Source organism: Vitis vinifera, chromosome 13, assembly GCF_030704535.1.
Source record: "Vitis vinifera cultivar Pinot Noir 40024 chromosome 13, ASM3070453v1".
NCBI lineage: Eukaryota > Viridiplantae > Streptophyta > Magnoliopsida > Vitales > Vitaceae > Vitis > Vitis vinifera.
The window spans coordinates 25,761,683-25,784,693 of NC_081817.1; the positions used below are offsets into that span (position 1 = coordinate 25,761,683).

A 23,011-nucleotide genomic window follows, 5' to 3' on the forward strand; every position below is an offset into this window, starting at 1 on the left:
TTAATAAATGTTCATTTCATTGTCATTGTAATTTATTTTTACTTCTTAACTACAAAGAAATATGTTGTTGTGACATTTTGTGCTAAAAAATTAACATCAATATCATGTGATAGGAAATATGGCATCAATATCATGATGCAGAACGAGCAATCGACCAATATCAACGGGGCATTTAGCAGCAGCTGAGAATAATGTGTGGCCTTATGCATAAGTTAGGGGCTCGAAGACATAGTGGGGTAAATTCAGATGCTGGTGGTCACTTTGGCAATGCACCAGCCAACACTCGCACAGCCGATGACCATGCATTTCCTGGTGATGAGGACATGGCTTCGCATGCTGCAAACCATGTGATAGACACACCAGATCGCGTTGTCGCCCCTGAGTTTGAGTTGCAGCCCAGTGTACCCATTAATGCAGTAAGTGGTAAGTGATAAAATTTATGCAAACACCCATATGATTAACAACCCAAGTACCCAATCATAATGTATACCTTTGCTGACTAGTTCTAAATCTCGTATTGCAGATGGTGAAAAACAACTAGAAGGTAATGTTGTCCCCACAAATAGGAACGTCCAGAGACGCCGAGTGCGTCGAATGGCTCCAAACCTGTTGTCCCCATACATATCCCAACCACAAACCAAACAATCTGCCATTAGAATGGACCTAAAACAAGCAACTACACTGGTATTTGGAGAGGATTTGGATGCTAGGTAACATACTTCAAAGACATTTCTCTCATTGTATGATAGTGATAACACAAAAACTAAATTGTATGTTTTTGTAACAGTGAGGAACTAGTGTCTATGCATGACACTATCCTAACCAGAGGCAATTTGGGCTGCTTCGAAGGGAATGGCTAGATAAGGAACGACATGCATATGACTTCTTATCCCTCTTTATGCATTATTTTAAGTTTGAAAATGAAAGTGTGGTTCTGATATAATTAGTTGCTTACACTTTTATGATCTACGAAATCAGGTCGTCCATGCCTACTGTAGATTGTGGCAGTATGAACATGAACTGAAGACGAAACTGTTTCTATCTCCCTACATAGCTGTAATGATGACTATTCCATTAAATCATTGCTTAACTTTATTTTATGTCTTGAATCAGGCATTACCTACAATGAAAAACCTGATGTCATCCCCTATTTGATATGCAGGAAATGGTAATCCACTCCCAAGCAAAACACTTAGTGAAGGAAGCAGTTATAGGATAATTTGAACCACATGTGTATCAAATGGATATTCCATATGTCAATGTTAACGAGGTGGATTCCTGTGTTTAATGCTTAGATTTGTATTTTTATTGCATGAAGGTACAAAATTTAGATGTATGTTTAATGGTAGTCTATTGGTGTAGGTCTTCTTACTGGTTCTCATAAAGAACCATTGGACATTGTACGTATATGACCTATCAAACAAGAGAATCCAACTGCTAGATTCTCGTCCTGGTATGAAGAAGACAACTTTGAGTGGAATACAACAAAATCTGGTAAAGTAACAAGTAACAACTAATAATTTGTTAGGTATTTCTTCCCATAAAAATTTCAATTGTTGCGTTAATAAATGTTTCAGGCTAAGGTTGTCTTATGGTTGGCTGCACACAAGAAAGAGGTATCACCTTATGATTTGAGGACATTCAATTTCCTAACACCTGATGTACCCCTCCAACCTAATGAGTGAGTGTTGACCTTGCAGTCTGGGATGATGTTAAAATGGATTGCAACTTATTTTAAGTTCCTCTCATATGTATAATTCCACACTTAATAACGTTTTGGTAATGATATTGATGTAGGCATGATTGCGGAGTTTTTGTAATGAAATTCATGGAGTTGTGGTCAATGGGCGGGTTCTCCAAATCAATCGATGTGGTACGTAGGAGAAATTATCTATGACTATCTCATTAATGTTAAAATAGTAAAAAAAAACCTAATTAATTAATTTACTGATTTGTTGCTATAAACTTGAATGAATGCAGGGGAAATTGAAACATTATAGGTTGAAGATTATGGGAAGTATGTTATTTTCACCATAGAATGCACACCGAGATCATGTCTAGAGGGATTAATGGGGATTGTAATTTGTGATGAGACTGTATAAAGTTAGCACATTTGTATGTAATTTATGGTGGACAAACGTAGTTCTTTAAATGTTTTTTTATGGTGCCACATGCAGAAATGAACACTGAGATTATGGGATTAGTAGGAGTTTGACTGTTTTTTTTACTTAAGTTGATTGTCATTGCATTGTAAGTAAACAGGGAGAATTAAATATTATTAGAATGAATTTTCAAAATTGCATTAAATTAAAACCTTGGCTCTCTGCCACTTGTCAACATATGAAACCGTAGTAGTCGCTCTCACAGGTATGATCATATTCCTCTATATATTTTTCTATGAATACTCTTTTAGTAATCTCTGCTGGTTTTGCTCACTTGATTTTCAATCAACTTGCACTTGCCTGATTGTTCATGTTCAGGGAAGAGACTTGATGTTAGGAACTATTCTTTGTGGTTGTATGCATCTTGTTGATTTGGCCGATAGTGAGAGAGTAGACAAATTTGAGGTCACTGGAGATAGACTAAATGAGGCACAACATATTAACAAATCTCTCTCTGCTCTAGGGGATGTCATCTCTTCTTTTGCCCAGAAGAATCCACATGTCCCTTACAGGAATAGCAAACTAACAGAATTTTTTCAAGACTCACTTGGTAAGAATAAACTAATGCATTTTTAGAGTATGAACTTCATATTTGATTATGTTTTGTTTAATTTTATTTTTTAAATTATAATATGGCATTTAGATTGTAATTCTATTTAGGGGGGCAAACCAAGACACTAATGTTTGTTCACATTAACCTTGAACCAGATGCTGTTGGAGAAACAATTAACACAGTTAAATTTGCAGAGCGGTTTGCCACGGTAAAACTTGGTGCTGCTCGTGTAAACAAGGATAGTGCAGATGTGAAAGAGCTGAAAGAACAGGTTCTGAATGCTCTAATTATTTATCGTTCTTCTCAATTCTTATTTATTCTTCTAAAAACTTTGAACTATTATTTCAGATTGCTACTCTTAAGGCAGCTCTGGCAAGGAAAGAGGGAGAACCAGAGGACATGCAACATTCATTTTCCAACAGTTCTGAAAGATACAGAACAAAAGCCAGTGATTTATCACATTTTCATTGTAAAAAGCAGGCTGGAGATATGTTAGATGATCAAAATAGTTGCAGGCAACCAATGTGGGATGTAGGCAACATCGAGGTAAATATTTTTTTTAATCATGATGAGATATTCCTCTTTCTTAACCCCAATCATTGATATTTGGCTTTGAATAATAACATAAGTGTATTTAAACTTGAATGATAGCAAATTGTTGATGGTGAGGAAACCTTTATTTCTTGATAATCATGACACGCCATGCCTAAGTTTGAAGATGATCATAAACTATGTATTATATCACATTCATTGGAAATTTTCATAAAAAGTAATTTCTAGCTCATGTATGATTAGGTTCCATATAGATGTGGTCTAGGTAGACATCAAATAATGGCTTCATTTTAGTTGACTGATTATTATGCATCCAAGTCTTTGTGAAACCAGAATTCAAGTTTGATGTTCTGATTATGTAGGCACGTAGTAATTCCATGATGAGGCAAAAGAACCAAAGCTTTGATCTTGAGGTGTTACTAGGGAACTCACCTCCTTGGCCTCCAGTCAGTAGTGATGTGCAAAATTATGTGGAGGACGACAAAGACATTGACTCTGGTCAGTGGGTATATAAGGTTATGGTGAATAAGCAAGATGTTGTACCTAGAGTTCGAAACCCTTTAGGATGTTGGGAAACAGAGAATAGGAACTTGCCTGATGCTTTCTACCAAAAACTTATTTCAGATTCTTCAAAGCTATTCCCGGATCAATCATATAACATATTCATAGCAAACAATTGTTATGACATTGCTAATAATGATGATTTGCATGAGGATGCTGCCACCGGTGCTTCTTCTGATGCCGATTTGCTTTGGCAATTCAATAATGCAAAAATAACTAGCATGACTAATGGGATTGAGTCAAAAATCATGAAACCTAATACAAAGCCAACAAATAGTCCAGAACTAAGGTAATGCAAACTGATTTATTCCTCATTTCAACTATTGTTACCTAGTAAGTTCCCATGTATACTGACAAAATGTTCTCAAAATTTTCTTGTAGGAATTTGAATCTACTGTGGGCCCTTCACCATCACGGAAACTATCAAATGGGGTTGGGACTCGATAGCACAGGAATGGAAGGCACCCAGTTCCCGTAGATGGGAAGCGAAAAATTAGGAATAGAAAGTAACACTGTGATTACTCAAATATTTTTTGTTTTATATATAGATCTTTCCTTTTGGTGTTCTTTATGATATATAGTTCCAGGCAACAATAATTCCAGTTGCTTGTAATGTTAGTGGTGAGTTCACAGGTGTGTTCCACCTGTTTTGTTTCAATTACAGATACATCTATTTGAAGAATCTATACACTTCGTTGTTTTTCTTTTTTACTTTTTCTGACATTGGGTTCCAACAAGTCAGGGTTGTTATGGGTTTCAATTTTACCTTCAATCAAACTAAGACACAATACTAAAAGTTGTCTCCTGAATTCCCATTGGAGGTTTGAAAGGAGATAGAATTGGAAAATGAAGCCTCTTAGAAAGGAAAATTAGGCAATTAAGAGTGTAAAAACAAGGCCATCTCAAACGAGGTAAAGTTTGAGGCATCGGGCTCAGGCTCTGTGTGCAAGATGACCAGCCATTATCACTTAAAGATTGAGCTTAAGGACGAGGACATCAAGACCAGCAAAGACAAGGCCATGGGGATGTACAATTTTGTGGAAGAGTACCTCCATGCCAACCCAAATGCCTATGCTTAATAGAGTGTATGGTTGATCTTATTTGTTATCATACATGTTGGTGTGGTTTTTTTCCCTTTTTATCCTAGGTTTTTTGGTAGGCAAAATTGCTCATGGCTTAGTAATAAGAACCCACTTTGCCCTTGGGTTAGTTGGGTGGATATTGGCTTGATTGATTATAAGAAAAAGGTTTTTCAAAGACTTATAGTCAATATTTGTGTTGAAATTATCTCTGGACTCCTACTTTAGTATTGGGAACTAGCAAGTTCAGACAAGAGAAAAGGGGAACTCAAGAATAATCCATAATCACTTGAAAATTATTAGTCTTTATTTTTTAAGTTATTATGTATGATTTTAAAAATTATTATTAACCATTCTCATAATGCAGTAGCTCTACACCTTAAAAGTAATCATTCGCCACATCGAAAAATGACGATCATCATCCTAAAATTTTGGACTAATGGGAATGACACCGTTCAAGCACAAAACACCTTTTTCAGTACTAAGTACTTGGTTAAAAAGCTAATCTATCAAGTCAATTCTCGTTAGATTACAAGCATGCTACCTTTATAATTCCTAAATTACAACTGTTATAATTTTTGAAGCACGTGTTTCTCATACAAAGCAAGATGTTTCTCTTGTTGGGATTCCTGAACTAAAGCAGCTCAGCCCCATAATGATGTTTTGTGAGTTCTTCCATAAGTTTCAACACAATGAATTTTGTATAGTCCTCTGGGTTCGTATGTTGGCTGTTGTTGTCCTCATTGGACTTGAATATTTAAACACCATCTTCTGATTGCGTGAACTTCAGAGGGCTAGTTGTGATTGTTGACATCTTATTTCCTCTTGTTATTCTTTCATTAACATCCATATCTTCAACAGATTCAATAGCCAGGTCAAATTCATCTACTCTCGAACGTTTCCCATGGGAAGCAGTGTTAAGCTTACCGTCCATTGTTGTTTTATTCAGAGAAACTGATGTTAATTGTTGCTGAAGTAAATCAAGTTTTCCTTGTGTGGATTGTAGTTGAATAGAAAGAGCTTTTGTCCTGTTGTTTGCCTATGCACATGCTGCATGCTCACTCTCCAGAAGGCCTTCAAGGACTTGAACTGTACGAATTGTTAACCTTGTCTCAGATTCAGAACAGAGGTTGGGCTTTGGTGAATAGCTGTGTCCTTTGCAACTGCAACGACATTAAATAACAATCATTCCAATAATGCAACCTTTCTTTAGAAAACCAAGGTGGAAAGAAAAACCTTGGAAAAGAAAGGGAAAAATAATCAAATTCAAAAAAACTTAAATCTCAAAATCAGTGCTTACTAGAGGCTGCTTTACAAAGGCTTTTAACATCATCAAACACTAACCAGTACCTACTTGGCTACCAACACACTCGTCTCTCTATTATGCCTTTATTTGCTTTCTTACTGGGGGAAAAAAAAACACATACCCTTTATCAGGTTGAAGACAATCATGAGGAGGGCCCATGTGGGTATCAATAAATGAAAGGTTATTATCATTTCAGTGGAGGAATGAGCAAGCAATTTTTTCAAAAGCATTTCAAATCCTTCAGGATAGGCAACCTTGTACACACTTGTACAGTTAGCACATTTGCTTTGTACACTTAGTGTAAATGCCTTGTCCAGTCACCAAATCCCTAATAGGTACATATTTTCAAGTGAATATGGGTGGGTAACCAATGTTTCCATTACCATGGACTAGGGAAAATGACAAAAAAGTTTACCCTAATTTTGGTTCATATTCATCATTACTAGGGAAGCTAATAAAATGAATTAACATGGTAGACATCAAATAAAATGCATGCAATGAGTGTGTTATCAAGTAATATGTGTGAGGAATGTTCCCCACGATTGGAAAAAGTAAGATAGACACCCTTGTACCCTTGTACTTTTAGTACATTGGCCTTATACACTTAGTGTAAATGCCTTGTACAGTTGCAGAAATTTGACCTAGATACAACAGAACTAGTGCATATGGCCAGGTTAACCACGTTCCAATGTCATGGCTCACTGAAAAGGGGTAAAATGACACCCAATTTAGGTTCCTAATCATCATAAGCACGCTATCTCATCCAATGAATGTGTAGAAATGGAAATGAGGAATGTCTATGAGGAATGTCCCCCTTAGAAAAAAATAAATGAGCAAGCAATTTTTTCAAAAGCATTTGAAATCCTTCAACATAGGTAGCATTGTACACAGTTGTACAGTTAGCACATTTGCATTGTACACTTAGTGTAAATGCCTTGTACAACCACAAAATCCCATATAGGCACAATCGAACGAGTGCATATGGGTGGGTAACCAATGTTTCCATTCTCATGGATTATGGAAAATGAACAAAAACTTTACCCTAATTTCGGTTCATATTCATCATTACTAGGGAAGCTAATAAAAGGAATTAACATAGTAGACATCAAATAAAATGCATGCAATGAGTGTGTTGTCAAGCAATATGTGCGAGGAACGTCCCCAACGATTGGAAATAGTAAGATAGGAAGTTCTTCAGAATCACTTGAAATCCCCTAAGATAGACACCCTTGTACACCCATGTACATTTAGTAAATTGGCCTTGTACACTTGGTGTAACTGCCTTATACAGTTGCAAAAATTCGACCTAGCTAGAACAGAACTAGTGCATATGGGTGGGTTAACCACATTCCAATGTCATGGCTTAATTAAAAGAGGGAAAATGAAACCCAATTTAGGTTCTTATTCATCATAAGTGTGTTATCTCATCCAATGAATGTGTGCGAAGGGAAATGAGGAATGACTATGAGGAATGTCCCCCTTAGAAAAAATAAATGAGCAAGCAATTTATTCAAAACCATTTGAAATCCTTCAACATAGGTAGCATTATACACACTTGTACAGTTAGCACATTTGCATTGTACACTTAGTGTAAATGTCTTATACAATGACAAAAATTTGACATACCTATAACTAAAAGCATGCATATGAGTAAGCTACCATGTTCCAATGTGATGCCTAAGGGAAAATGGGGAAGAGAAAAGGGGGAAGTGAAACCCAATATAGGTTCCTATTCATCATTACTGTGGTTGGTCATCCAATGAACATGTATGAAGTAATAAAATTGAACGAGATGAGTGCGTGATCAAGGAATGTGTGTGAGAGAATGTTCCTCATCCTTTCAAAATGGAAATGATTTTAAAACGATTGCAAATACTTCAACATAGGTACCTTTGTACACCCTTTGTACATTAAGCACATGTACCTTGTACACTTAGTGTAAATGTCTTATACATAGACATAAATTCCTTACAACCACTACTGAATGTCTGCTCATGCATAGGTTAATCATGTTTGCAATCTTTTGGTTCATAAAATAAGGAAAAAGTGAAGTATCAATTTGTTCCCTATACTTTTGTAACAATACAAGCAAATTAAAAAAACAGCAATCTGTCCATTAATGTGAAGCTATTCGAAGCTAATTCCAACTTTCCAGCTAGAATTCAAAAGAAGATTATATGTTAAGCATGGAAAATTATTATTCAAACATATATTTTATTCAGTAAAAAGCATGCCTAAAGATGGGTTCCATTCAACTAGTGAACAGCTTTTTAAACATCACATGTGGCACCAGGCCTAACAATTGTCTATAATTTACGAGGAAACTCTGAAGAAGACCAAAATGCTTCTAACTGTCGCTGACTTTTAGAGTAGTCACCATTTTCTCCTCCAAGCAATTCTTCAGAGCCAAACAAGGAGACATTATTTTCTTCTGTTTGCAATTCTCCTTCTCATCCATTCTCTCCTGATCCAGAACTTTCATTTCCAAACCTGCTTCAATTTAATGCCAATGATTAGCAATTTCAAGCTTCCTGTTTATTCCCATAAACACCAAATATTTCCAATTAAAATTACATGAGATAAATGTGGATGAAATTTACACCAAACTAATTGGGCACAAATTAAGTTTTTAATTCATTTGTTGCAATAATATACATTGATCAACAAAATAAGAATTGTTTCAGATACTAATCAAAAGAACGAGTAAGGAAAAGTTGGGTGGAGTGGGCTAAGACAAGAAAAATCTTCAAAAAGAAAATTTAGGAATTCAAGCAGAAAGCAAAAGTTTATGATTTTGATAAAATCAAGATAGCTAATAGAATTTTTAATAGAATGTGAAATAGTCATGAACTTACAGCTAACACAAAGAGCAAGAGAGATTCTAGGAGAGTGGATCCTAAATTAATCTCATGGTATCATTTTCTATGAGCCCCAAGCCTATAGAGCTTATAAAGCCTTATTACAAAAGTCTCCAGCCACATAGAAAGACAATAGGACCAAAAGTAGCATTAACTGCGCATGCATCATGTAACTAGGTCAAGGTATACAAAAAGAAAAGGAAAAATGTAAAAAATGGAATAACCTAGAATGTTCCAAAGGAACACAACATCTTATGCATATACATCTTGCCCAGTGTTTGTGAGCCACAGAACAATAGTTACATTTGAGGCTTTTTAGAGGTTTGGACTCATCAAACAGAATAGAGGTCTTGCAGTGTCCAACTGGTGCATCAGATGGCCCACAACCCACTAAAACTGAAGCTGATGGACTACATAGATGTTTGATATGCTAACAATGACTAGTCAATTGGTGGACATAGCAGTTGGTGGAAGCCATCAATTTATAAAATGGAAACTTACCCCACAATAGGGCATATACCCTATTTAACATATTTCCATCTTCACACGAGGTTGTTGTGCCACTGCCATTATCACGACCACAGTTGTGGCCGGTTTATATATTCATTAGAGTTCTTCATTTTCTCTGTTTCGTCGGGTTGACCAACTTGTTTGCTTTCGAAATATTTTTGATCCGAATGATAGCTATTCTGGATTAATTGCATCATCACCGGACAATCTTCTTCTCCAAAGCTCACCTTTTGGACGAAACCCATTTATTTTCTCTGGACGATGATGATAAAATACCTACAAACGCCTCAACCTGATCAAATCAAAATGTCAACAAATAATCCAGACCCCCGTCATTTGGATTTGGGAATGATCATGATAAAATACCTACAAAAGCTTTTTTGAAATGCTCACAATCCTCGGCTGCTGAAGAAAGCGATTGGGGGACAGTCACAGTCGGCATCGTTTGTGCGTATGTTGTTTACGGAGGGAGAAAAAGGGGTAGGAAGATTCAGAATTTTCACTCTGGTGACATGGCATTTCAAGTTTACCAGATGTGAAACCCATTAATTTACAACCATTTGAGCTGGAAATGTAAAGGGCATTTTCGTCTTTTAACATCTGTTATCCTTATCATTAATTAGGTCAGTTACATGGATCTTCTCTTAATTTTTGGGCCTAGCTAGGCCCAAACCACAATTCTCCCTTTTATTATGTTTTGTTTTATAATTTTTTTTAAATATAATTAAAATTAGTTAAATATTTTTATATTTTTAAATTATTTAATTTTTACATAAAAAGTAAATTAAATGAGATATAAAAATAATTTATTGTTTTTAAATTTAATTTTTTCATTCAAAATTCATTCTTTATTTTTTTCCCTACGTAGCTTTTGAAACCTAGTACCAAAATCTTGAACATTTTTATTTAATAAAAAAATGTGACATTTCCTATAATGATAAAAAAAATGGGCTATTTGATTAAAAAGATAATTGAAAACCCAATTTTGAAAATCTAACTTTCATTCTTTTTTTTATCTTACTTCAAAAAAAATGTCCTTATTATTTTCTTATAAAAATAATCATTTCATTTAAAACATATTGTAAATATTTGAAATAGTAAGTGACATTCACGTGAAAAATAAGTTACTCTTCTAATAAAAATAGGGAAAGTTAGGTTGGATCTCATATTTTGTATATTTGGGTTTTCACAACCATATATTTTCCACATCAACAACCCAAAACTTAACTTTCCCATAAAAATATGAGAATGGATAAAACAAACACGTAGAAGGGCTAAAAAGGAGAGGAAAAAAAATTGCAACCTAATACCTAAATCGTTAACATTTCACATTGGATAAGAAGAGAAAGTTTCTAATACTATAAATATATATTTCTCTTAATATTATAAATACATTTTAAAGCTGTGAGTCCCTTTAAGGCTAAAACGAATAGGGGAGTTTGTTTAACCGTCTTTCTATTTGATTTCATAATCTTGTGGAACACAATGATAACTTTGTGTCTAGTCGATGTATTTGTGATGTCCTGATAGAATAGAGGAAAAAGTTTCTGATATTACATTACTACAGAGTAAATGTGTATTAAGGCTATAAATGAACCTTTGGGTCTAGATGTTACACTCATTGTAGGGCAGCATACATTTACAATTATGGGTCAATTGTGTTTTGGACCTGCTTTGGCCCAAAAATTAAGATTTGACCCATAAAAGTTGTATAATTGATGGAGCGGATATAAAATATAAAGAGACCAATATACCTTTCAAAACTATTTTAAGTATTTTCTATCACAATGTTTGACAAATTTTTTTATCTTAATTTTTTTTAATAATTATTCTGAAAATTTATTATTTTTAGAAAACTATTTTAAAAAAAATATATTATAAAAATATATCATTTTTAAAAACAAATTTGACATATTTTTAGTTATTTTTTATATACATAAATTTATTTTCCAAGATGTTTGATTTTTAAATAATAATAATAACAATTTATTTTTATTTTTTTGGAAAATGGTGGATTTTTTTTTAAATCATTAAATTAAATTTTATTGAGGTTTACAAGGAATAAAATTTAAATTAATATTTTTTTACTTTTTTTATAATCAATAAATATCATTTTCCCGTTCAAATCCTTCTTTTCAATTTTTACGCTTCCTCTTGTTTAAATAATAAACTTATCCGGACCAAAACAATATTGTCCCTACAATTATTGTCCACTGTCACTGTCAGCCATCAACATCCTTTATGATAAATCGGACAACCAGACAAATATTCATCATCTGAGATTCTGAATCGCCCCACTTTCTCCCCTAATCCTTGCCTTCACGGCTTCAACCACCCTTCGCCACTTATCGGGCAACCAGCCAAATATTCTTCATCTGAATTGCCTCACTTTCCCTCTGCCACTTGCCTTCACCCCTTCACCCACCCCTCCCCACCTCACTTGGAGAAAGATAGAGGGAGTTGCAGTGCAGCCATGGCAGCCACCAGCATTGATAATTCCCCACTTCCTAGCCAAAGGTAAAACAGAGAAAACCCCCTTTTCATAACATCTGATTTGTGGGTCTGAGCTACTTTAATATGAATACTTGTTTCAATTATGTAGGGTTTCATTAATAATGACTAGGGTTTCATATGTTCATGGGATTTGGGTTTCATGTGTGTTTTTGTCATTTAGGGTGAAATTGTAAATCCAAGATTGATGAATCCAGCCAACACTGATTTGGGTTTCATATATAGAATTCAAGAACTTAATTTTTTTAAAAATATTTTTTTACAGGGGTTAAAAAATAATTTAAAATTTTTGAAGTTTTTTGCTCCTCAAGAATTTATATAATAAAAATTTCTCAAGAATTTTTTTTTTTGAAAAAAAACCCCCCAAAAAAAGAGGCAAATTTCATTGAAAAAAGATCTGTTTTCACTGATGATCATTCATCAAGATTTATTTAATAGCTAATCCTTCATTGTTTGAAAAGATGAAGTTATAGTAATTAATCTTCAACGGTTTTAAAGAAATTTAAATGAAATTTTAAATTTCTCTCAATTAAATTCATTTTATTGAAGAAAAAAATTCAAACTTCTCAATGAAATTATCTTTCTACAAATTTTGATGTGTTTCAAGTACTTTTTTCATATTTATTTAATTTAAAATTTTTAATTCAAATATTGCCCCCCTAACATAAATTTCTCTCTCCATCCCAAAATCCAACTGTGGTGATTCCTTTATGGCAGATCTAGCCTTGTGGTTTGATCCATTTGATTAACTTTTTTATCACTTTATTATGGAGGATATTAGTTGTAGTCAATTTGCCTAAGTTTCTGTCTGGAAATGAAAACTTGGATCGGTGAACAGAAGAAAACATCTCGATATTGCATTTACTGTTTTATTGGTCTGAGCCACTTCATTTAGTTTGGTTTTGTTGGTTGCTATATATCTATAGCTCAATTTTCGGTTGTCAATCGATTTGGGTTTTCTATACTATGTGATTTAAGATGGATATTTCTAAAACCAATTGTTGAAGTTCATCTGGGGCAGGTCCAATCTTGTGGTGCAATCGTTTATCATATCATTAGGCATAAAGTTAGGTTACGGTTAACCTGCCAGATTTTCTTTGTTAAAAAAATGAAAACTTGGATTTAGCTAATTTTGGTTAACTTTAGCATCATTTCTGGAAGATTTTGAGCTTCTTTTTGTGAGTGAATTAATTGGCTTTATACTTTTGGTCTGAAATTCAACTTTTGAGAACATCCAAATGTCCTAATTAAAACATTGGACTCTTTTTTTTCGACGATTTACTTTCCTGGGTTCTTCTCGTTTGTTGAAAGTTTCTGAAGTTATATTCATATTTTTGTCGACCGAGTTTGATTTCAACTTAACATTTGGGCATCGTGTGCAGATTTGATTTTAGATGAATTTTTTCAATATGTGGTGGTATTTGAACTATGGTTTTAAGGCACAAAAATAAATTGTCATGGTTTTCTATGTTTGACCCTATTGTTACTCTATTATGCTCCATCAGCTCATTATGAAATTAGTGGAAAAAGGAATGTTTAATTTATTGTGAGAACAGCTCTGGTGGTTTATAGACTGTTGCTTGGAATAGTAATTAAGGGATCTGAAATCTGGATTACATTCCCCAAATACTAGTCCTTTTTTTTTCCCGGTTTTATTCACCATTATTTGCAGTTGTTTTATTAGAGTTAAAACTCAAACTAGTCGTGTGGGTACTGTGTTGCAATACCCAGAGAATGTAGCCTTCAAATTTGATTATTGTTGTATGAATGGACTGCGATTATAATTCAAAATCTTCAGAAGATGTGTCTTTTTGTAGGAGACAATAGCTTTAGCCAAAAGCAAGCTCAAGTGGGTGTTTTTCCCTTTGCATGAAAATTGAAATCATTCCATTTGTTTTCGGTATTATTTGTAGGTAGGAATGAACATTACTTGGTCATCACTAAAATTGATGTCAAACCTCCCGAGTTCCCACAAAACCACTGCCCTGAAACTTAGATAAGAAAGACTTCATCAGCACTCTTAGTTATTGAATCCATGGAGTCTCGTAATTAGTTCACTTCCTAAATATATGTACATCTTGTTTATGGAGTATTTTTGTTTTTCAGATTATTAGGGAAAGTGGCGCTGGTCACTGGTGGAGCCACTGGAATTGGAGAGAGTATCGTGCGTCTATTCCTTAAGCAAGGTGCAAAAGTTTGTATTGTTGATGTGCAAGATGACCTTGGCCAGAAGCTCTGTGACACGCTTGGCGGTGACCCAAATGTAAGTTTTTTCCATTGTGATGTCACAATAGAGGATGATGTTTGCCATGCAGTCGACTTCACAGTTACTAAATTTGGCACACTTGACATTATGGTCAACAATGCTGGCATGGCAGGCCCACCTTGTTCTGATATTCGTAACGTGGAAGTATCAATGTTTGAGAAGGTATTTGATGTAAATGTAAAGGGTGTCTTCCTTGGAATGAAGCATGCGGCTCGTATCATGATCCCATTGAAGAAAGGAACAATCATATCCTTATGCAGTGTTTCGAGTGCCATAGCAGGTGTTGGCCCACATGCATACACAGGTTCTAAGTGTGCTGTTGCTGGCCTGACACAGAGTGTTGCCGCGGAGATGGGGGGACATGGGATACGAGTCAACTGCATTTCACCCTATGCAATTGCTACAGGCTTGGCTTTGGCTCACCTGCCTGAGGATGAGAGGACGGAGGATGCCATGGCTGGTTTCCGTGCTTTCGTAGGAAAAAATGCAAACTTGCAGGGGGTGGAATTGACAGTTGATGACGTTGCTCATGCTGCAGTCTTCTTAGCTAGCGACGAGGCGAGGTACATAAGCGGCCTTAATCTCATGCTTGATGGGGGCTTCTCCTGCACAAATCACTCGCTTCGGGTCTTCAGATGATGCCATTTGAAGGTAAGTTCTCTCATGAGCAGGATTGCAGCACAGGGGTTAAACATTTGCTTGAAATGTAAGATATATAAACCTTTCTCGTGAACAAGCATGCAGTGAGGCGTCTAATGACTATAATGACTATAGTCTGGTCAGTTGTAGGCAATATTTCTATTTGAATCTTATTGACAATATATTACTGATTGATAATCCTCTGCACATGGTACTTGTATGGTTGATTCCTTTCCAAGAACTAGATCATTGTATCTGTGTTTGGCAATTCTGCAGTGGAAATGAGACGAGTGTTTTCTCATGGCTTGTTTTGCTTTACCTTCACCCACCATATCGGGTCGATATGATATGACAAGGGTGCGGGTGTGGGATCTTGTTAGATATGACACCTAGATCCAAGACTCCAAACCCATGTAACATATAGAACAAATTTGGTAAGGGCATGGTTGGTGACTATTTTCGAATATAATTTATATATTTTTTATTTTTAAGAGTAAAAGACAGTATTAATTTTTATAATGAAAAAATATATATGAATTTATATAATGTCTTTTAAAATTATTTAAAAATTTAGTTTGAGGTAATACAATTTTTTAAATATTTTTATTTAAAAAATCATTTTCAAAAATCATTATTGGTGATGAGGATGGACTAAGAAAGCACAAGTGGGGTTGGAAGAGATGGAGTGCAAGATAAATCATTGAATATCCCCTATTTGTTGAATGGACAAAGTTGCTACCTCGAGCAAAAGACTATAAATAAATCGTTAAGAATTTTTATATTTTAAATAGGATTTATTTTTATTTTTTATTCTTAAAATAAAAAGCTATCGTTTGGATATACTTTTTTATTTTTAATTTTAAAAAATAGAAGAAAAGAATAATTTTTTATATAAAATATGATAACTTTTATATAAAAAGTACAAAATTGTTTAATTTATTTTATAAAAATTTTTAAATTTGAATTAGCAAATTTTTTAAACAATTTTCAAATTTTATTATTTTTTTAAAATAAATTTCAAAGATTTCTTATGTTTTATTTATAGTTTATATCTATTACTTATTTGGATATCCTGGTGATTTTAAAAATAAAAAGTAATAGTAAATTTTATATAATATATACATTAACTCTTATGAGTTTATCTTAATTACCTCTAAAATATTTAATTTTTCAATTTTTTTTAAAGTAGAAAATAAGAAATAAAATTTTAATTATTTATTCAAAAATTATTTTTTGGGGGGGCAAAATTGTCTTTTTAAAAATAATTACAGTTGCAAAAATCGGTTGGGGGTCCAAGCTTCCACTCCCCAAACCCTCCTCTTATCCACCACCACCACCACCACCACTCACCATTAAAACCAGACACCCAATGCTCACTCTCCAATCCAAAACCCTCCCAAAACCCTAGCTTCCCTCCAACCTCGAAACCCATGTCTTCCCTTCTCCAATCTTCATGTCTCTCTTCTCTCATCAACCCCATTTCTTCCACCAAACCCTCCCTCTTCACCTCCACAACCCCCATCCTAAATCCCCAAATCAGACCCCTCAAAGTCTCCTTCTCTCAATCCCAATCCAATGCTGAATCTTCACCATCAAATTCACCAAATTCAGGGGAGGGTCCCCTAGAGGTCAAACCGGGCAGTTCTGACCCGGACAAGCTCTCATTTGCCAGAGCTAAGGAGTATAAGAAGACGACAAAGCAGGAAATGGATGGAAATCCAGGTTTAGGGTCTGAGGGAAATGGAAATGGGGGTGGTGAAGCTCAGGAGATGCCGGTTTCAGTGAAGATTGCGTTGGAAAAAGCAAAGGAGTATACGAAGAACAAGGGGGTTGTGGGTGATAGCAGGAGTGAAGCATTGTCAGGTATCGTTTGGGAAAATGTAGAAATTAAATTTATTTGTTTCACATATCTCTTTTGGATTTTTTTTTTTCAATATTTGCTTGATTCCACAATGGGCAACAATACAAAAGTCCTAGGGTTTCTTTGCTCTGTTTCATTCTCAGCGAATTGGGAAAACACTTCACACGAGCCAGGTGGCTGTATAATTCAGTTGTCTGCATATTTCTGTTTTTTTGGTTCCCCATCCTTGAATAACTAATTTCTATATTTTCCTACTTCTTTTAACAACCGACTGGAATTACTGAATCTGCAAAGGGTTTAAATTTTCATTACAAATTTGTGAAAAATCTGTAAAGCCTGGATTCTGACTGGACCCTGGAATAATATTTTGACAAAGTTCGGTTAAGAGTACCTTAGCTATCAATTAAGGATGTGGGACTGAAGTTGAACTGATTCAGAAAAATTTGTAAAGAAATGACTTCTAGTATATGTTCTTTCAGCTGCAGTTTGGGACAAGTTTGGAAATGTGATTGAATAATTAGGAGGATTTTGTTGGTTGATGAAAAATGAGACATTTTGAAATGGAAAAACTGAAAATTGTATATGCGCTGGTTCTAGAATTGACAGGAGGAAATGCGGGGAATTTGGGAAATGGGATTGTTGAGAAAGGGGACGATAAGAAGGAACAACTTGCAATTTCAAGCATTGATTTTGTGGGGCTCAACTTTTCTGATAAGAAGACAGGCAGGGGACTGCCAGCTGGGTTGGTTCCAGTCTCAGACCCCTTTCCAGAAGGGGACTTGCCTGGGGTGGAGTTGATTGTTGGGGACACCAGCAAGTTTGAGGATGCAACTTCTTCAAATCCCAAGCCAACCCAAGATGATAACTCGGATTTGTACAAGCCAAAGGTTTCTACATGGGGAGTTTTTCCTAGACCCAACAACATCTCAAAAACAGTATGATATTTTCTGTTTCTACATTTTACTTGAGAAATTGATGCATCTTGGCTCATGTTACTGATTTTGTTTGTTGGATTATGCTATGTGAGGGAGTGGGGCCTGTTGGCAGATTTGGTTTAATGTTGAGCTACTGATTGGATGAAATGGATATGACCAGCTTAGGAAAACAATTTTGACTGTCAAAGTTTGCAACTGTAGAAACAAATTAATTATCTAAATTGAGTGCAACTTTTTGGGGTAAGGTGTTAACTTTGGATCAACTCAAAAAGAGGGGTCGGTGTTTAGCCAACAGATGCTTTCTTTGCTGTGAGGAAGAAGAATCTATTGATCATATTCTTATTCAGTGCTCCAAGGCTAGAGTGTTATGGGAATTATTATTTACTCTTTTTGGTGTTTCTTGGGTCCTGCCTTATTCGGTTAGAGATACCCTTAGTGGGTGGAGTGGATTTAATATGGGCAAGAAGCGCATAAAGGTGTGGAAGGCTGCCCCTTCGTGTATCTTTTGGGCGGTGTGGAAGGAAAGAAATAGGATTGCCTTTGACAATGAGGAGCTATCGTTGAATAGGTTGAAAAATACTTTTGTTTGTAATCTTTGGGTGTGGTCTAAACCAGTTGTAAATGAAGGTTCTCTCTCTTTACTCGGTTTTTTTGATTGGCTAGGTGCTAGGTGAGGGCTGGTATTGTATTTCTGCTTCTTTTTGTGCCCTCGGGCGCCTCTTGTATACTCCCTGTATGCTTTTGGGCCTGTTTTTGGGGCTCCTTGCTAATTTATGCTTCTTTGTGTGTTTGCCAATCAAAAAAAAAAAAATTGAGTGCAACATGTCCAAGCTAATGCCAGTACTTTGGGAAATAAGAATGCAAGTAGAGAAAGAAAAGAGAAGAATAAAGTAAAGAAGCATCAGAAAGTTGGTCTCTACTCACACCTTAGGAGGAGGCTTTAACCTCTTTCTTTGTAAATTGTTTTTATCAGAATTGTCCTGGCAGTAATACTAATCATAGTAGTTAATTCATGTACAGGATCATGTATTATTTTCTGATATGGTGAGAATGAAACGAGGCTTTTACCTTTTTCTTTGTAAATTGTTTTTATCAGAACTGTCCCGTCAGTAATACTAACCATAGTAGTTACTTTGTGTGCAAGATCATGTCCTATTTTTTGATAAGGCAACAATGAAACTTAACCTATAAATAACTAGGTTAAGGAAACATACAAAAGAGACAAAAACATCTTCCATCAGCATTGATGCATTGTATATATGTGGATAACGAAGACTATTTATTTTTGCGGTACATGGATGAGAAAAAACATAACAAATTTTCTAGCCTTGTAACAAATGTAACACATCACTTCTCTATCAATGTAAAAGATAAATAAGTAGAAGAATAAAAGGAAAAAAAGAAAAGAATTGGTTGGAGAGTCTGAGATGGTGATATTATGAATACTGTGAAAAGGGGAGCAAGGATAAATGGTGTAGATTCAACTGCTGGAAGGAAAAAGAGAGAGAGAGAGAGAGAGAGAGAGAGAGAGAGAAGGTTTTAGATGTTCTATTTTAATCTTAAAGCAATAATGTAATCACTTTTTAAAAAAGGAAGTTTAAAATTGATCTTAGATGCTTCTGAGAAGTAGCACCAGCAATAGAGATCATGCCATATCCCATGTTAACTGCTTCATTTTTTTATTGGACTTTATTTATTTATTGTCATGGGCATCATCTTTAACTTTGAGGCAATATCCATACTTCTAGATGAAATTAATTAAATGAGGGATCATGCTATCAAAAAGATGGGTTATGAAGACTCACATTATGCAATTTACTTTGATCTATTTCTGGATTATTGTGACACTGATGCCAACATCTTTAGAAAGTTCTATTATTGGTAACACATTTTTTTTCTTGACATTCAGTTTGGTGGTGGAAGAGTAATTCGCCCTGGAGAGGTGCTTGAAACTGCAGATGACAAAGCTGCTAAAGAAGCACGCACTAGACAGTTACTTGCTGCATACAAAACTAAGATTGGATTAAATATCGATCCAAAGCTAAAGTCTGAATGTGACCAGGTCTGATTCAATCAAAATACTACCTTCTTTACATAAAACATAGAAGAAAAATCAAACTCAAAATTGAAATCTACTTTTAACTTCTCCTACCATTCGTCATGGATTAAACACAACATAGAAAATATTGGATAAAAGGTGCTTGAACCTAATTTTGGAAAAGATTCCTTTTTATTCTTCTACTCCAAGTTATAAATTTTTGCTGAGTCAATGTTCCAGTCCAATAAAAGAAAAAAGAAAAAAAAAAAGAAAAAGGAAAAACAAAGTCAACAATTTGTGTCGTATGTCTGGTTGGGAGCATAATATAAGTGTTTCTATATGTAGGCATTGAAAAATGGTGACTCCTTGATGAATATTGGAAAACTGAAGGAAGCATTGCCCTATTATGAGAAAGTCATGGATAAGTTGACATTTCAGGTAATTTTCTGAAAGGAATGAAAACTGGTTGTTTATACAGTTTGAGCTTCTTGCAATTGAAAAAAGAAAGAAGAAGAAAATGCTCACTTATATAGAGTGTGTGTCTATACAAACAATGTAAATAAGTTGAAACGCCACTTCTCACCCTTTCTTTCTTTTCATTGAGAAATACCATGGAATCTATTAGTCTGTTATATATTGTGGGTTAATTACCTAAATTTTAAACTTTTGGGTCAATTTGGTAGCTTGACATGGTGTTAGATCTCTTATTAGCTAGAGATCTTGAGTTCTAGTTTGTCTGCATGTTTGTTCCCCCAACTGTTTATCTATAGTTTGAATGGGGTTGCACATGAGGGGAGTGTTAGCCTAGCATACATTATGGGCAAGTGACCTAAAAGTTTGAACTTTTGGGTCAAATTCTTAGTTTACAAAATCTATTTGAGGTTTGAATTTCTGCCAACAAGATTGTTTGCATCTGATGAACTTATGAGGTCAACTCTACCCCATGAAGCCCTAATACGAACTAGTAGGGGTTTTCTACTTCTTTCCTGTGTTGAACTTTATCTTGGCCATGTAAACTTGTTTATTTGTCACTGCACCAGGAGCTAATACAATGTATCACTTCAAGGGAACACCCAGTATAAAAGTTGCAAGTTTTTGTGATTCATGTCATGGAAGTGTGACTACAAAACCCAAGTGTTCTTATGTGTGACCAGATTAATCCAGCACCTCTGTTCTATTTGAATGTGCGCAGATAGAATGTTGATGCATTGCATTTATAATTTTGGTAATTCAAAAACCCAGGCTAATCCAACACCTGTATGTTCCATTCCAATTGGACAATGAAAGCAACAAACAGATGGTCACAGATCGCCAGTGGTTTTACTATTATAACCATTGTTTTATTAAAATCCCTAATCCTTAAATCTACTTCCAGGAGCTTCAAATTTCTCTGCACCATTGCTCCTAAGTAGTCTTTTCAGACTTTCTCCAACTGCCCCTAGGGTGGATTTAGTTAAGTTTACATTAGGTGTGAAGTACTCAGTGAGGTTGTTATTATTCAGATTTTTCTTTGGTGTGGAGAATAATTATACAAGATTTATGTTCTTTTATTTATTTCATTTCATATGTTTGTTGTTTGTGCAGAGTGAACTTCATGGATTAGCTGCTTTGCAGTGGTCTATTTGTCTAGATTCACTCAGCAGGTATATTTTTTTTCTGAGAATTAACAAGTCCGTTGTTCCTTTACATAGAATTTGAAACAAGTAGATTGTCCTCTGATGAATGTAAGACTTTTGTTTTAGCTCCTGTTTATGATAAAGGTGATTTAGGATTTCAATATATCAACTCATTTCTATCCTACTTAGGGGCTATGGTGAATCCTCTTGGCCAGTTACCAACATGCAGGTTCAAATGCTATTGAAAACATAATGGATTGATTCAATTTGAATGTCTGTACACCTTTTGTTTAGTACAACATTTGGCCTCATTTTATTTAGGATTGCAAATGAATTGAGTGCTCATAAACTGCTCACGCCTGATGAGAAGTCAATGGGCATTACCAGGTATAGCTACTCATAGATATTGGGTCTAACTCATAGGAAAGGAAGAACAAATGTGACACTGTTATGAACATTTGTTGTTCTAGATAATTTGGGAAGTTTGCAAATAATCATTTTCCTCATTTTCCTCATCTACAGTACTTAAGTAATTCATGAACATTTGATTATGTCAAATAATTTTAGATTTCACATGTTGAATTGAGTCTGTTTTAGAATTGGGGCTCTTGACTAGAAATAGAAAACTGCTAAATAATATTAAATTTCTGTTGTCTGGTTATTAAAAGGATACTAAGTAGATGCAATGGTTGACAGGCCGGATGAGGCTCGAGTTATGTATGAGAGGCTTCAAACTCACCCAAATGCCCTAGTGAGCAAGAAAGCCAGGCAACTCATATTCGGATTCCAGGTAACTAAGCAAGGACTGCACAGAATAATGTAGTGCCTGTTTGTACGGCCTCAGGGCTCAGGAGTCAAAAAAGAGTTTGAACTTTGAGTAACAAAGACAAGTAAAAAAATGCACACATTTTTGTATTAGACAAGTGAAAAATGTTGCATTGGGGGGTGTCCTTTTTACATAGGCTCGAACTACTCTTGAAGTAAATGGAAAAACAGAAAAGGAATATAGTTCAAAAGCTAAATTGGATGCGCTGCTTGATTTGGAAGACCGAAAACAATGCCACATTATCCTGCTTTGTCCCAATAATTGGTCATTTACATTTTGAAGTAGACTAATTTCATCATGCTTATTCTTCTACTGTTGCTTTCATTTTTGGTAGGCCATGGAAATGATGAAGGTTACAAGCCAACTTCCTCTAAAGAACACAGGCTACCAGAATTTTTTTGAAGCATTTATTGAAGATAAAGCAAATTACTCTCTGAAGGACAATGAAGTTGAACTTGGCCAAGCTCTCCCATATATTATTTTTCTTGTATCTCCCATTTTTATTGTGTTCCTCATTGCTTTACAAAAGGGAACATAGATAGGAAGTTGAGAACATGAAAACTGCAATTGGGTTGTAAGTAACAAATGTTATCCTTCCAAATGTACATTCACCTCAGTTACTCTTTTTACACACAATACTATTGATCAAGTGACAGATCGAATAAATATCAAGAGCCATGCACATACTTACAAGAAAATTTGGGATTATTCTCAGCAGGTTATGAACAAATGAGCATA

The 23,011-nt window shown here is 34.9% G+C and overlaps 2 protein-coding genes and 1 non-coding gene across 3 annotated transcripts; all 3 read left to right on the forward strand.

Moving 5' to 3' along the window:
- Nucleotides 1–2,369: 2,369 nt before the first annotated feature.
- LOC100258451 (kinesin-like protein KIN-14I) lies at nt 2,370–4,338 on the forward strand. Its single transcript, XR_002029234.2, has 5 exons — nt 2,370–2,712; nt 2,823–2,986; nt 3,064–3,261; nt 3,630–4,117; nt 4,210–4,338. It is a non-coding gene; the product is annotated as a kinesin-like protein KIN-14I (transcript).
- A 7,447-nt stretch (nt 4,339–11,785) lies between these two features.
- LOC100265470 ((+)-borneol dehydrogenase 2) lies at nt 11,786–15,298 on the forward strand. Its single transcript, XM_002265688.4, has 2 exons — nt 11,786–12,098; nt 14,199–15,298. Exons 1-2 carry the CDS (start codon nt 12,055–12,057, stop codon nt 14,995–14,997), a joined length of 843 nt encoding a protein of 280 aa, XP_002265724.1. The 5' UTR covers nt 11,786–12,054; the 3' UTR covers nt 14,998–15,298.
- Nucleotides 15,299–16,288: 990 nt separating this feature from the next.
- Nucleotides 16,289–22,971, forward strand: LOC100248180 (uncharacterized). Its single transcript, XM_002265357.5, has 7 exons — nt 16,289–16,860; nt 17,456–17,793; nt 19,703–19,855; nt 20,177–20,269; nt 21,416–21,474; nt 22,144–22,237; nt 22,608–22,971. Exons 1-7 carry the CDS (start codon nt 16,428–16,430, stop codon nt 22,809–22,811), a joined length of 1,374 nt encoding a protein of 457 aa, XP_002265393.1. The 5' UTR covers nt 16,289–16,427; the 3' UTR covers nt 22,812–22,971.
- Nucleotides 22,972–23,011: the final 40 nt, after the last annotated feature.